The sequence below is a fragment of the Salarias fasciatus genome, chromosome 16 (genome assembly GCF_902148845.1).
Source record: "Salarias fasciatus chromosome 16, fSalaFa1.1, whole genome shotgun sequence".
Classification (NCBI taxonomy): Eukaryota; Metazoa; Chordata; class Actinopteri; order Blenniiformes; family Blenniidae; genus Salarias; species Salarias fasciatus.
Genome location: NC_043760.1, coordinates 15710355 through 15726705, shown reverse-complemented (window position 1 = coordinate 15726705; position 16351 = coordinate 15710355). Strand labels below are relative to the sequence as shown.

At 43.1% G+C, this 16351-nt stretch overlaps 1 protein-coding gene across 4 annotated transcripts in view; it reads left to right on the top strand.

Annotated features, from left to right (window-relative positions):
* pard3bb (par-3 family cell polarity regulator beta b) overlaps positions 1 to 16351 on the top strand; it is a 204251-nt gene that overhangs the window by 175605 nt on the left and 12295 nt on the right. For 2 of the 4 annotated variants that reach the window (XM_030111978.1, XM_030111976.1), the window contains exon 23: positions 8223 to 8299. In XM_030111978.1, coding sequence (XP_029967838.1) covers positions 8223 to 8299 — 77 coding nt within the window. Of the gene's footprint in view, positions 1 to 8219; positions 8300 to 16351 lie in introns of all 4 variants that reach the window. The other 2 variants (XM_030111977.1, XM_030111975.1) reach the window with 1 other exon arrangement.

The window sequence follows — 16351 nt, the reverse complement described above, 5'->3', positions numbered from 1 at the left end:
TGGAAAAACTTCCAGGTAGCCAACTAAAGCAAGCTTCTGGAAGTTATTTTCTTCTACTTTAAATGTATTTATTATTAATTACAAAAAAGCACACATTCTTAATACAATATCTTTAAATGCATTACCAAATAAGATCAATGAAATTATTTGTAAATTAAATATAGTTTCATTTTGCTCACCAAGCAGGGTGTCACAAAGCAAAAAGAAAACCAAAAAAAAACAAAACCCAGCATTCCTTTGTGACTGTTGATATTCTCGATCAATCACTTTTCATCTCGGTCTCGGCGGTTCTAATCAGATTTACCTCACACGTGCCGCAGTTGCTTCTGGCATAGTATGTCCGCATCCTGTGCGGTCAACGTGGATTTCATTACGAACATGACGAACTACGGCGAGACCTCATTTGAATAACGTGTGCAGAGGTGAACCGCACATTCGTTGGTGAGCGCGCTCGCCGACTCCCTCTCCTTCGGCGCCACTTTGTAAAGAGGCTGGAGTAATTAGCCTGAGAAAATGGATGGCTTTTTGCCAGCAGCTGCAATTACTGCTTTCTCCACAATGAATGGATGGATAAATGGATGGAGGACGGGAGCGATGGTGTACAGTAATAAATGAGCGAGCGGCGGGAAGGAAGTTTCCATGGATTATTGGGAAAGTGGGAGGAGAGAGAGAGATTGTCGTTACAGGTAGATATGTAGAGAATGGAGGCTGAATTCGATTCCAAAGTAAACTGAGGATAAAACGTTGCAGAACCGCTCCTCCCTCTTCGTGCTCTCTATAATTAAAAAGCCACTTCAGTCGCAGCTGGCAGGTGTCATTTTTCCTCCCTCACTGTGGATTAAAGTAACATATTACTGATCTCTCTTAAGATTACCAAGCTGCGGTAATCCATCACACACAGGTAGAATGTGGATCTCCACATGTGTGATTAAATACATATGCATGAGTTTCCTTTTTCAAGTGCGCCTGAGTGTGTGTGTGTGTGTGTGTGTGTGTGTGTGTGTGTGTGTGTGTGTGTGTGTGAGCTTTCTCCATCCATGTGAAATGTTAATTAAATATTAAGAGCATGCTCGGGGTGAAGTAATCACCAAGAATAAGGTTGAGTACAAACCGGTGACTAAATCCAACTAATGGCGCGTGCACAGCATGGTGTCTTTGTAATTTGAGTAATTTGTACGCCACACTCCCAATCTGAATAAAAGCTGGAAGGCTTTTTCTGAAAGAAGAAAAAAAAAACAAATAAAAAGAAAGGCTTATGCTTTTCGGTGCTTTTGTAGGAGAATAAAACATAAAACCTGTAAAAGGACGAGGGAATTTCTCGCCACATGAGACGATGTGCAGCAGCTTTGTGTTTCTCGCGTTCAGCCTCATTCCAGTGATAATAACATGTTCACAGTGTTCATGTCTTGAAGTTAATGTGTATCATTGACAGCCGATACAGGCAGAGAGTCAGGCGTCAGTCTGATTCAGCTTAAGAAATTGCAAATGGATTCTCGAAAGGAGTTTCCAAAATATCCAGAGGTTTGCAGAGCCTGATTTGTCACTGTGATTTTGAACTTGTTCAAAAATCTGCAGGATCTCGGTCATGAAGTCGCCTCACAGCTGTCATCCTGACACCTTCTCATGTACGATATCTCCGTCCGGTCTCATCCAGCAGCTTCGGTAATTCTTTAATGAACCCCTCTTTGCCTGACATCTGGTGATAAAACAATTGCTGGGAAATGAGCCCACATTTATCGGGTCAAGAATTCTCATTTGTCTTGTTTCATAACGTTTGAGCGCCATCGCGAGCGCCAGAAATTCGTAATGTTATGAGAGGAACATGGAGGCCAACATTTCTCCAGGAATTCATGAAACCTCCCGACAGAGTCCAAGAAATAGATCAGTAACAGGTCAGTGGAAAACTGCAGCTAATTTGCATGCAACTAGTTAAGTTGTCATCACCTAGTGAGATGTGAGATTAACCCCATCCCATTATTCAGGAGATTCAGTAACTCATCCCTGTTTCTCTTTTTAAACTTTCAAAAGACATAAACTGCACCAGTGTTTGAAAAAAAAATGAGATAAATCCAACAGAGTACAGACATAAAGTGCAGAGTTTGAATAAAAATTTGCACATTTATGAGGAAACCGCCAGCTGTTTGTTTTATAGCTCGTCTAACTCGCAGAAGAAGTGCTGATACCACACATAAAAATTAAAAAACGAGGAGCCAAATTGGGATGCTGATGTTGTGTGTAAGAACTGGCAGGAAGAAGGTTACAATAGCAGAGCTTTTTTTATTGGTCATGGAGGATTCGGTCCCAGTGGCGCAGTCAAACTTTTGTGACTTGGTCACATCCTTGAGATGTAAACTCGCTCTGGAGGCAGGTGTTTCACTTCAAGACGTTCTTATTGTCTGACTTCACCACAGCTTTACACATGTAAAACATTTGATTGCTTTTATCCTTCTTCATTGTTTCTACTCACTCCTTCAGGTGGCTTTCATCCAAACGCGTTCGACTCCAACTTACCCCACACACACACACACACACACACACACACACACACACACACACACACTGGAAATGCAGAGAGCGGTTTTAATTGAGTCAGCCCAAAGTGCTGGCTGAGCAGAACGATATGACTGATAGGGATTAGAACCAGCCTTCCCTTATTCATCGATTTCCACCAGGGTGGGAGGCAGAGTTGAAGGGTGGGTGGGTGGGGGGGGGCAAGATGGAGGCAGGACAAAGACAGAGCAAAATCTTTGTCTATTGATTTACAGAAGGAGAAAATGACATTGGAAGAGAAAGAAAGATCCTCGTCCTCATGCTTTCTTCCCCGCATGAATGTCTTCTGCCGACCGAACACGATTGGGAAAGAAATGTAAAAGAGGGATGGAAATAAATGGAAGAGAGCGGAAGAAAAATCGTTGTAAATGCAAGAATCGGTGGCAAATGGATTTAGAGGGGAGCGAGGGGATGGGGGGAGAAAGAGATCTTAAGTAAGAGTTAAGGAAAGGGATTTAACAGCACTCACAGGAGCCCTTTATTTCACTTAAGGAGGGTTGCTTAATGAAGGGAAAAGGTGAGGTGTGGACAGGGAGATGAGGAGTGGAGGAGGAGTCCGGCGGAGCGGCCGGTGATGAAGAAGTGTGGACGGAGATAACGCAAAACGAGGACAGAGGACACTCCACGTTGGAATAAGTGTGCTCATTTAGGCGGCTTGGGTCTACCCAACACTCCATGTCCGTCTAAATCCCTTTAAAATCCTTGAAACAGTGCTCAAGTGAAAAGAATGGGACCGTGTGTGTGCGTGTCTGTGTGTATGTGTGTGTGTGTGTGTGTGTGTGTGTGTGTGTCAGGCTTAGATAGAACTGTAAGACAGTGGGAGAAAGTCTATGAGTGTGTGTCAGTGGTGAGATGGGCTGGTGTGTTTTATGGGCAAATTGAAGGGTCTGTTAAAAGGAGAGAGATGAGCCCCTCTTACTGTGTGTGTGTGTGTGTGTGTGTCTGTGTGTGAGTGAGTGCATGTGTGCGTGCTTGTGTGTGTGTGTGTGTGTCTCCCTTCAGTATCAGTCTCTTCTGCTTGATTTCCGCGCTCTCCTCGCTGCCTCTCCTCTGCTCACTATGCCGTGAAATGGTTTTTCACTAGACCATTACCCCAACCAGTGTGCTACACGACGGCCACAGACCCTCTGCAAGTGAGAGGGAGTGAGTGAGTCTGAGTGTGTATGTGTGTGTGCGTGCACGCAAGAGGCTGGATGAAATGAAGGGTGTGCGTTTGGCAGCGTGCATGTGAGGAAGAGACTTCCTGTTGGTGTACAGTAGCTGCACTTGAAAGATAAAGTGTGCATGTATTTTATGCCTATGTGCATGGATCCTGTGCACTTGCTGGTGTGTGTGCGTGCGTGTGCGCGTGCGTGTGTACAGTATGTCCCTCACAGGCTGAGCCTGCCATAGTGTTTGCCCTGCCCTGTAGTCCTGTCACAGTTGTCTCCCAACATCTAACATCCCTCTTTCTCTCGCTCCGTCACTTCCAGCCTCCCACAGATCCAGACAGATTAATACCGGCAGCTCTGCTCGCAGCCGGCCAGTCACTCAGCTCTCAAACACTCCTCCACTCCTCTGGCTCAGGCTGGATGTATTTGAGGATTTTCAAAAGTTCCGATTGTAAGCATTTTGCCACAAAAAAAAAAAGTATTTTTGTGCTCAATGTGCACATGAACGTTAACTGTGTCTGTGCCTCAATTTCATTTTGCTTATGTTGAACATGGTGATATTTCCAAATATTTTCAGTTTGATAATATGAGCACTCTCATGTACTTGAAATCCGTGTAAAGTTTGCATGTTCTCACTGAGTCTGCAAACAGGTTTTCCCAAATGTTTAAGAGACTTGCTTGTTAAATCAGTGTCTGTTCTCTAGTTCTAGGGGTGAATGTGTGTTTCTCTCTCTTTATAACAATGTGATGCAGCATTTTTTCCTTTTTCTACATCTTTAGTAAAGACCAGTTCCAGCAGCTTCAGTTCGAACTTGGGTGAAGCAAGTATGAATGGATGATGGTGAACTGATACCATTACTCCACTGCTTCATCTCTACTGTGTGTCTGTTTCTTCTTCTTCTTTGTTTACTATCAGCTGATCTTGAACTTGGAGATGAACACACATTGTGTCATCATACATATTTTAGAGTTGTCCGTGTGTCAGCACTCTAACGAAAAGATGCTAAAAGAAGAAAAACATTTTTTTGTTCCTTTTGAAATTAATACATACATATACTTATGGTTCTTCCTCACCACAATCATTTTAATATACCATTGAAGTGAAATGTTAACTGCTATAGCCATTATACTATAACAGTATTTAAATGTTTCTCAACACATTACGATTGTTTCATCAGCAATATATTATCTTAATTTTGTACCTTGTAGTTTTTCGTCTTTATTGTGTTTTTTATCTTGACTCCTTTGACAGAAATGCAGCTTTCCTTTGACTTTGTTCTGACTTCTGAAAATGTCTTTCCTTTAAACTTTTATGTTTAATTATTGGATAGTTATTATGATTTTGGCATGTTTCATGCAACTAATTTATCAGTTAAATAAACATAGAATTCAGAGACCGCTGCTCTCTGACGGCTCTGTAGCCCCTTGACCACAGGGAGTAAGCAACTAATAATAAAATGATAACTAGTACAGGGACAGACATTTAATTGTTGATTAATAGAAAAAAAAGGGCATTTGTGGGATGAACAGCCTGGCAGGGTGCGCCACTCTTCGATGGTTTGCCAAATCTTCTCTGGCTCGTGCCAAGCGACTCAACAGCGCCGCCAAATTATGTGCCAAACATGTTTATAAATGAAGATAAAGAATATAAGAGCTTCCAAACCAAACATGGTATTTCACCCGCTCCACCCAGCCACATCAGCGAGGTTCCACTTAGATTAAAATGCGCTTCAGCTGTTGGCTTTTCTCCCCCGTTTACGTCCTGACTGACAGCGGCTCTGAGCGGATCAGGTGAGAGCGTTGGCAGGACCTTCATACCACTGTACCACTGCTCCGCTCAGACTCCGGGCGCAGCTGTTTCCGTCTGCGCCAGATGGCGGTGCTACGAACCGCCATGTTTTGGCTTCTGTACAGCAGATGGACTTGTCATTCATATCGGATCCACTCACCTGCTGGTTTTGAGTGACATCCGTCATGTTAACTTAAAGTTGAAGGCGGTTTTACACCCCGGACAGGTCGGCAGATCGCCGACAGCCAAACACAGAGACGATCCCGACTACCTTAACCTTCTGATCCAAACAAATACTGCCGAAATAAATGAAGATGCTCATAAATACTTCAGCTGAGAAGCAACAAGCTGTATATTGAAGCTGCTGCTCAGTTTTTGATCTTCCAGTGAGAACCAAAACAGCAGTGTTTTGTCTTCTGAAGTTTTTCTGCCGGGTGCTTTTATCCTGACTCTCTTCGACACCTGCCGTCCTCCCTCATTTATTCCATCTCCACTCATGACTCCTCGCTTTTCTCGTCACCTCTTACTCATCCGTCTCGCCTCCCCGTCTCCCCCGGATGATGCCGCCGTTCGCCCTCTCCCACCTCTCTCGTCCTCCTCCCAACGTCTTGTCTCGAGTCGTATCATTAATGTTGCTTTCACCTCCCCACTCTGTCGCCCTCGTCCTCACCCTCATTCACTCCCTTGTTTTATAATTCACCCCTCCTCTCATTTCTCTCCTTTTTACCACTTCTCAATGGCTTCATAATATCCCTCCCCCTCCCTCCTGCGTCTCCTTCCCCTGCTCTCTCTAACTCATTTACTTCCCATTCACTCTATCCCCCCTCTCTCTCTCTCTCTCTTTCTCTCTCTCTTTCTTCTTTTCTTCTCCGTCTAATGCCTTTTCATTCTTTCGCTCCACCTCTCGATTCCCTCTTAATATCCCGCTGTCTCTCTACCTGAGATATTGAAGCTATAAAGACAGGTGTTCAAAAGAAAGCGGGGCCAGCAAATCTGTTTTATATGCCTTCTGGCATCATTCCCTGGAATGCAGCGAGAAGAGACAGACAGAGAAGAGAGAAAAAAGAAAAAAAAACCGTGGTCCATAATATCTAATACCCAGCACCTCGAGGAGAAAAGAAGAAACCTAGTTTTCAATAAAACCTTCAGCTTTTTGTCTCCACTCCACTGGGGACACGCTCCCGCACTTCGCCCATTATGCTCCCTTGAATTTCATGCCTTTTTTCACTCTATTTCCCATTATGCAAGGGCACGCCATATACCCTTCTTCTGCAGGACGTAATATCTCAAAAATGTGCCGATGTCATGCGTTAATGTACCTGAAGAAATCGCTGCATGTTATGTAATTTCTCCTTAATAGAATTTTTGTATCATCGAGGAAAAAAATAGCAGCATTACAGTGGGAAAGTTGTGATCTGCTAAACAAAATGGGCTGTTTTCAGAGTCTCAGCGGCGCTCACAGCCTCCGGGAACTCTATATTGCTGCATGTAAGCGTTATGATTATTTTTTTTTATTGTTGAACTTCAGCATGTATGGAGAGTCACTCAATCACCTGAATCGTCTCTCACTGTCTCACCCCACATCACACCGAAATGACTCTCATTTACAATATTCAGTGTCTCTCACAGACAAAATGACTGCTGTGTGTGTGCGTGTGTGCACATGTGTGTGTTTGTGTGTTAGTGGAGCGTGTTCACGTTCTCGGGGTTTTAGTCGGCTTCTTTTAGGAGCGCCACAGCAGTTGGAATCCCCCCACTGAATAGATGCGGATAATCTGTGGGAGAGAGAGAGAGACTGTGTGTGTGTGTGTGTGTGTGTGTGTGTGTGTGTGTGTGTGTGTGTGTGTGTGTGTGTGTGTGTGCGTGCGTGTGCACGTGCGTGTGTGTGTGAAGCAAGAGAAATGAGAATAAGTGGAGAGAGAAAAAAATGTGAAATACGAGGGTTAAAAAGAGAACCAGTGAGATGAGGAAGTAGGAGAGATTGAACTGTCAGCAGCTTGACTTAATCTTTTTTTTTTCCTCCAATATGGAGATGAAACACAAGTGTGTGTGTGTGTGCGTGTGTGCCCGTGCGTGTGTGAGTGAGTGAGACAGCCTGAGCAAGACAACTCCATCCTGTTTTGAAGTAACCTAATCTAGGATGGAGACTCCCTCAAAAGAAAAAAAAAAAAGCCTCTGAAGACCCGAAACTCTAACTCCAAATCCCTAATAACCAGCCTTTGTCATTCCTAAATTACCCTCCGTATCAAAAACACACACATACAAACACACACACACACACACACACGGGGACTTTTGGGGGCGCAGTGCACATGCTTACGCTCACAGTTTTTCACTTCATCCACTCTCAAGCCAGGAATATTTATATATGCTGTGTGGTTTTGGCAATTTTGCTTGAAAGATATTTTTTGAAAACAGTTTTGTGATTCATGTTCTCTCACAAACTAAACCAGAAACTTTCAGTTCAGGTTCAACACATATCCTGGTTTCGTCTCGATATGGCGGAATGCTTGTTTTCCAAAAAGTTGATATTTTTATTAAAGATTACATTTATCTTTAACAATGCATTGAAATCTGCTCAGATCTTGTTTTGCCTCATCAACATTCACGCGATGACTGCGATGCTAATGCTACTTCGTTAGCAAGGTGTACATCACTGATTTGTTCTCGGCTGCGATTGTCAAACAGTGACAGTGACACGTCTGAACTGAGCGGTGGTTTTGCTTCAGCAGGTGCCGGGCAGAGGGACGGACCACCGCCTGACACCACGATATGAAGAGGTGGAGCGTCAGTACGCCTCCCTACCGAGGTACCGCTGCTCTTCTTTAATTAATCCGCTGCATTCTGTCTTTCTTCCTGCCTGTCTCTCTGGAGGCCTCTGTCTCGGCCGGTCTCACCCCCCCCACTCCCTCCCTGGGGGGACTCACTCTCAGACGGGGCTGAAAACCAATCCCTAAATCCTGGATCTGCTCCCCCACCAAAACACGCACAGAAGTTTTCTGCTTTCTTGTGAGTTTCATGTTTCCAGTTAGTGAACCATTGGCGCAAAACAGCTTTTGAAATCACATAAGTTGGGAAAAAAAAAAAAAAAATCATGTTTCACTTTCCCCAGGAAATTTGACTGGAAGCCGCCTTGATAAAAATTGCCAGATGATGCATTTTATGTTGATGAAATCATATTTCTAGACTCAAACACGGAGTTATAAGCATTTTTGTTATTTTTCGTTGTTTTCTTCACTTTTTCCTCCTTTTGCGTGTATTGTTTGAGCTTCTCTGCACCCTGATTTACCCTTTTGCCCACTGTATCATATTGTTTTCGACTGAGGACAGTATGAAATATGGCTAGCATTAGGCGACACCAGAACTATAACAGCTCCCTGAGCAAATGAATCAATTCCTGAAATATTTCTCCCATTTATTTCTCATTATCTGTTTTCTGATGCAGTCAGATAAACACTGTGTCCCTGATTGGCTGCGGTCGTGTTAAAGTCTCTGCTGGATCGTGGCTGAAGCGTGCAGCTGTTCACCGACCGCTTAAATATGTTGAGGTTCTGCTTGGAAACGGCCAAACTCTCCAGCCATTAGCAGTCACCGCCTGTCTTTCGGCATCTCATTTTTCATCCCCAGATTTGCCACCTTCTCTTCCTGAAAGGCCTCAGCCTGACTCTCCTCTCTTTCTCCACCCTCTCAGGATCTTCAGATCTCTACATTTTCCTTTTCCCCAGACTCTTCTCTCTGCCCCTCCCTCTGCTCTACGGCCCCGTCTGATGTCTTACTCTCTTCCACAATGACCTTTTTCTCCTCTTTCCTTCACAGACGTGAACGGCGTCGCGCTATTCAAACAGTCCTCCTCCACTGCGTTGTGAACTCATGTCTAAAAATAAAACTTTGCCGAGCGAAAATAGAAGTGTAAACTTCGACGGCAAGAACGCGGCGAAGTTGTTACGAGCTTCCTCTCACTTCATTTTACTCTGACTCTAACTACCAACACCTCAGCAGACTAACAAATGTTTGTTTGTCAGCAAGAGAGAGAGAGAGAGAGAGAGAGAGACGGGGGGGGCGAGCGAGGGAAAGATGGCGTCGGTAAAGTGGAATGACAGACAGAAGGTTAGAGCGTCAGAAAGTTTACAGCCAGGTTCCCACCCCTGTTAAAATGCTGAGGGATGGCTCTTTCACACCTCTTTTGTGTATCTGTGTGTGCGCGCGGGTGAGAGAGGGAGAGTGTTTCTGTGTGGGTGATGACTTTGGCAGATGGGGACGAGAACAGTGATGATAGTTCTGAGGTCTGGCTCCGCTATCTGAAAAAGCCTTGAGAAATTGGACACACACACACACACACACACACACACTTGCATGCACACGCTCACATGTAGCACACCCTGTCTCTGATTCCACATTCAGACATGCGCTATAATCCATGAATGTGATGCCAGCTTTACACGTGTGGCATCGTATTTGACAAGCACTGCAAGACTTTTTTTTTTTTTTTTCCATTGAAAGTCACTTCTGCCGACTCCCTGCTTACTTTGAGCCTCAGAACGAATCCGACATCCGATCATTTCTGCATGTCACATGCAAACCTAAACTGAAAAATCAACGAATCTGCACAGTCTGTTGCTTTCATGGAGCAGATCACACTCTGTAACACACACTAAATCATCTGTATCAGGGGGGTCGCACCCGTTTTAGCTCAGGGGCGACACACAGCCCAGTTCAGTCAGGGCATGGATGGATGATAAATAGATATAAATACACTTTAGTCATCAAATTAGACACAAATAGGCAGAAACTAAACTGCATTATAAAGTAGTAATGAATATGCTGTTAAACTACCTTAAAATTATAATTTATCTACTGATATGCACAAATCAAAAATATAGTTTATCTAGATTACCAGTATAACTAAGAAGTATGTGCTGAAAATGTTTGAATTTAATTAAATCTCCTTTTCTAGACCTGAAACCAATATTTTAAACTTCAACAATCTCAAACTCTGCCTGCCACAAGATTGTTCACCAGGCTTATTAAAATCTTTCACTTCTTCACAACTTTTATGGTGAATGTTTTCACAGATGACTTGACTTTCAAGAAAAGGCTGTTTTACCACTGTGACGTAGCAGCTGTATAGTTCTGAGTATGTCTCCATACCAAAATATTAAGTTTTGTTTATTGTAAATTGTATTAGAAGTTTTCAGGTTGCAAATTTTTAGAATGAAGGACAACTATTTGCTTAATTTTATGATGAAATATTTTATTGAACTTCTGTGCACAGTGGGATGAGATGGCAGATGTACTGTTACATATGTGCCTTTGCGTTTGTCCTGATTCCGTACGTTGCTTAGCGAGAAATCATCACCGAGTCGACACATTAACCCGAGAGGTGTTCTGACTCTTTCGCAGGGGCTCATTTATCTCTCAGCCTCTCTTTATTTATCCTCCTGCATTTCTGTCTGCACTCTTCCTCCTGCTGTCAGTTACCTCTTCAGATGTTTCACCATCTAGGGAGGCTGAAAAAGACGAGATCATGTTTGGAAACCACATCCGGGCCGTTGACCTTATGAAAACATATTATTTTGCCACAGGTCCCAGAAATAGCTGGCAGGCTGCGAGTGTGTATCTCGTGTCTGCGCGCCTCTATACCTGTATACATGCGTGGGCTGTTTTTTTTTTTTTTGTACCGTTTGTGCTCGGGTGTGTTTGCGAGTCTGTGTTTATATTATTTCCAGGCAAGTCCAGAAATAGCTGTTGGGCTGCTTAATCAGGTACTGTATATTTGAGTCAACATCAGTTTAACTGGAGCATCGGGGGCTTTGTGTGGCTGAGTTCGTGTGTGCGAGACAAGATTTTGATGGCTCTAAAATTAAAACATGACCCAGCAGTGGATGATGTTTCCCTGCCTAAAGCACGAACACTTTACCAAACAAACTGTCAGCAAATGTCGCTGCTTGAAATAGAGAGCAGTGTTGCTCAGGGTAGACTGTATATTTTGCTACACCGTGAAATTGTTCAGCATTTAGCTAATCAAATAAATCGAGGAAACAACCATATGGTTTTAAGACTTTTTATTATCTTATTTCAATCTTATTTCTTGCGCAGCGGAGCTCATTTAGTGATGGGAACTTTGGGAACAGAATGCAAGTATGTTGAAAGTGATCTAACTGCAAAAGCAGATTTAAAGTCATTCAAATTCTCCTCTGTAGTTTTTTGTCTTGTGGGGAAACAGATGGGACACAAGGATTCACTGTCACGACCAGAGGCTGCAGTCAAGCTGGCTTTAATGCAGTCCAGTTTCATCTGGACCGGTTAAATACTGCAATCATAACTTACATTTTTCTTTGTTGTGCTACAGAGTCTACGTGATGAAAAAGTTTAGATTTTTCTAAATTCGAATGACTAGTATCAAACGCGAGTGCAAGTCCAAATTTTTTTATGATACAAAATATACTGAAATGTCCAAATATCATCTAAAACTTTTGCATTATGTTTGTTTTTAGCACCATCACAAACATCTCAGCTTGGAGTTCATGGGCCAGACTGCTGCCACTTGCAGACTGATTCTACTTCTGTTTAACACTCATGCTCTGATGCGTTACGGAAGAGTTAGAAAAACAAAACAAATAAAAAGCATCTTTTTTTTCCCATGATGCGAGGGAGCTGGAATACCTGTAGAAGAAAACTCACACCTGCGAAAGCTAAGAGAGAACATGCAAGCTCCACACCAAGCCTCCACTTCCCCGTGTGGTGTGTGACTTTGTGACTTCAACTTGCTGAAACTGTGTTCTGAGTTCTTTCCAGCTTTTATTGGGGGGGGAAAGGATAAATATATGCTCAGGGATCAGAAACCTTTATCTTTTTATCATAACCACCCAACGTTCTGTATGTGACAGGAAAATAAGCCTTTTCAACAAACTGATCCTTGTCATTAGCATCGGACTGGCAAATTTGCCCTTTTCAACCTCCATTGAAATCCCATGAACTGCTAATTTTGCCCGTTTCAGGGCTTCTGTTAACATTAACTAGAGTGCTTGCCATATATGGTACCTTATGGCTGTGAAAATATACTTTAGTCTGAAGTTAAGAACACCTGTCACTCTCCTATTTATTCTTTTGATACATTTTTTCCTTAAGATTTGAGAGATGGCGGTCTTTGTAGGGTGAAAAAAGGAACACTGCAAATACAGAAAAGGGAAAAAAAAAGGGGGGGAGGACACAATTGCCTGTGCTTTCAGTTGAAACCCCTCAAGGTCTCCTATCGCCTAAAATTGCTTAAAATTACCTCTCTATACTCTTCACCCCCGTCTCCTGCCACTGTATTTCACTTGAATCTCTCCCCTTCTGTGTCGCTCAGTTCTGCAGCTGAACTGAAACAAAGGTGAGAATCTCTCTCTGCATTTACACACACGCTTCTTGGGCCAAACGAACTAAACCCGAAGACATTTAATTACCGAGTAAGAGCTAAAGAAACTACGTCTGAAACAATGGGAATTAGGTGATGTTTAAGAAGCCTCTCTGGCTGCTGTAAAAATGAGAAAGATGCATTTATAGATCATCTAAATGGTCTGTGAGGTCATGTTAGTTAGAGAGTGAATGTACATCTGTGCTAAACAGTCATTCTGTGTGTGTGTGTGTGTGTGTGTGTGTGTGTGTGTGCGTGTGCGTGTGCGTGTGCGTGTGCGTGTGCGTGTGCGTGTGCGTGTGCGTGTGCGTGTGCGTGTGTGTGTGTGTGTGTTGCGGTCAATCCGAGGTCAGTAGATGGCTATCGGGGTTTGTGTATGGTCAACATTAGCAGGTTGCGCCCCTGCCATGTGTGCGCCGTTACTAACACATTCACACATTCTTCCTCTCGGTGCGATCCAAACACAGATGTACACACAGAGACACGTGTAGAAATGCTCGTTTTCCTACAAATTATTTCATGTCATTCCATTTAAACATGGATGTTTGCTGGATCTGGAGCCACATGTGAGCACATTTTAGTTGAACTTAGTGTTTTTGAGGTTGACGACTGAAATCATTGAAATTTACAGAAATTTTCATGGGAATAAAGCAACGTGCAGATGACAGTGTTGCATCCAGATTTAATGAGGGAGTTTTACACCCAGTCTTAAAAGCATCTCATAGCTTTGTTCCATGAGATGCTATGAGAATTATGGCAACTATATTCCACTCACAAAAGGTTGTTCAACATTCAGTCACACCCTCATCCTTAATCTACCTTAAAATACATTTAGAAATGTATTAATTACATTGTATTATTGATAGATGGTGCCACATATCGAAGGTTGCAGTTATTTAGGTAAAGTAGGCAGCATCACTCACTCACTCAAGCATTATGAGCAATTCTCCTGCCGAAAAATCCAACGGGATCCCGTCAATCTAATCACGAGAGAGGAGTATTTGGTTAAAATGACGTTACTCTTCACAGCACCTGTGAAACCACTGAGTTGTTGTTTTTGGGAAATTGGTTCACCAGCTGCACAGAGTGGGGACGGAGGTCACATGTGGCTCGTTTCTTATTAAAGCGGGAGATGGCTCAGGATAAAAACGAAATATCAACAGAAAGACGTCAAATCAAAAGGGAATAAATGTATTTGAACCCACTACAGCCGTTACGACGAAGAGGCTATGAAACAAATGTTGATGCAGTGTTTCTTCCAGGAGGAATGAACTGAAGTTGAGTTATAAATGAGCTCTCTGATCTACAAACTCTGAGCTGTATCTGTGCTCATGACCGCATCGGAAAAGCTCTGCCTCGTGCACGTACGTCTTAAGACTCGACTCAGGACATCTCTGCTAATAACACTGTTCATTTGTTCATGAGACGGCGCTCACGCAATTGGATTACCCAAACACCCTTTCCGATCCGTCTTTTGTAATTGCTCCTATTAGATTAAAGGAGCCAATCAGGGTTGTTGTCCAGGTTTCTGGGGAGACTGTCACTTCCTCATTATAATGATAATTAGATGATTAGTAATTAGAAGGCAGATGTTGTACTGTGTCCCTGTCTCTGTCTACTTCCTTCTAGTTATGTTTCCTCATTTATTTCCCTCATTCTTCCTGGCGTCGCTCGCCGTGCCGACCTTCCACTCCTCATTTCCATTCCCTCTGAACGTGGGGTGAAAGGACGTTGTTGAATATCATTTCATTCTGCAGAGCGGGGACTGTCTCTCACTTGTCTTTCTCTTGGAGAGAACCCCCCGCCCAGCCCAGCCTAAGAGTTTCCCAGACCACTTTACCACCGCCGCACAATCCCACCCATTGTCCAGTCGTTTCTCTGTGTTCCTCTGGACTCATTGAGACGCCGCTTGTTTGTGAGCCTCATGGAAAGACCTGGTCTTTTGTAGACTGCCTCCACCTCCCTCTCGTGACCCGATCTTGCTCGGGGCCCGTAGTCTCTGTGACGTGTTCCCTCGTTGGCGCTTTCAAGGCTTTTCGGACGAAGCTTTGATCATTTCGACCGCGGACTCTTTAAAACGTTGGGTTACAACCTATAATGTGTTGCAGGAGCGGCAGGCGGCCGTGACGGGAGCGTGATTTGCTTTCATATGTGAGGATCCCGGGGTGAGGGAGGAAATCTTTCTTTCAGCCGCTCAGTGTTCAACAGGTTTTCGGGTTGAACCCGTGTTAAGTGATACTGTGCTCATGTGGAGCGAACACTGGGGAACGGTGAAGGTTGTGAAGTTTTGCGTCACAGTCTAATTCCATCCAGATATTGAAGATATTGGAAATATTTCATAATATACAAAGAAGGAATGCTCTTGTTTGCCTGCACTTTACAGCTGGAAACCATCTTTCTGTATGCCGAAGGTACACCCAGCCATTATCATACATTACTATTTACTTTAGATTAAAGAACAAGAAGATGGACTGCGCTCCATGAATTTCAACATCTGCAGCTGTGAAATGTTAACATCTGGCGGCAGCACCGTGACCATCTGTTGGCCCTGTGCTGCTACAGCCATCCTCCAGTTTCAAAATCATATTCGATGGTTTAACGGTAATGAAAAATGTCTTTTTTCTCATTACATAAACTACGACATGGGACACCGTGAATGTGCACAAGTGGGTGAAATCGTTTGACTAAAGGAAAGTGGAAGGCACGATTGTTTAGATTCACGCATCGGTAGAAACAGGAAGCAGCGCACACTGCTGCAAAAAGTCGATGCTTGAAACACATCTGCCCTCCAAATGCTAATGATCTTCAGCCAATCATTGTGTTTGTTTTCTTCCATGCGAATCTGTGACCACGCTCGTGTCTTTGCTGGAGTTTGCCCGACACCCCCCCCCACCTCCATCTCCCTTTTACAACCTTTTACTATTTCAAAACTCTTCATGTTCCAAATTAGCGGCTTCTGAGGGATCGTAATTTTGCCAGCAATTTGTATCCTTCAGTCCTTCATAGAGCAAAATGTCCCCAGCTTGAAACTATTAGATCTCAAGAAGGGGAACCTTATTAACTCAAGATGTGAATAATGAAGTCTGTTTAAATGGGATATTGTGTTATCAGTAATTGATTTCATTTTGTTCCAGGAAAATACTGAATATTACCCACATGTCATTGTGAATGGTACTGCCATAGTTAAATTACATTTTTGGTTTTACTTTGTTTGAGCGGCCGTTTCTTTCCAGGTAGGATCCGGCTGTCTCTACAGCGGTCGCCATGGCCAAATTGCATGGCTAGAATTAATTTTTTTTTAAATGGTGATTTATGGTTACCCATTGTTAATTTACTGAAAAAATATATATATTAATAAAACGAAAGTGATTACCAATAATGACCCTACAAATTTTATTGAGTAAATTTAATTTTCATTCTTAACAAAGAAAAGAAATCTTGCTACAATTTACATGGATTTTTTTT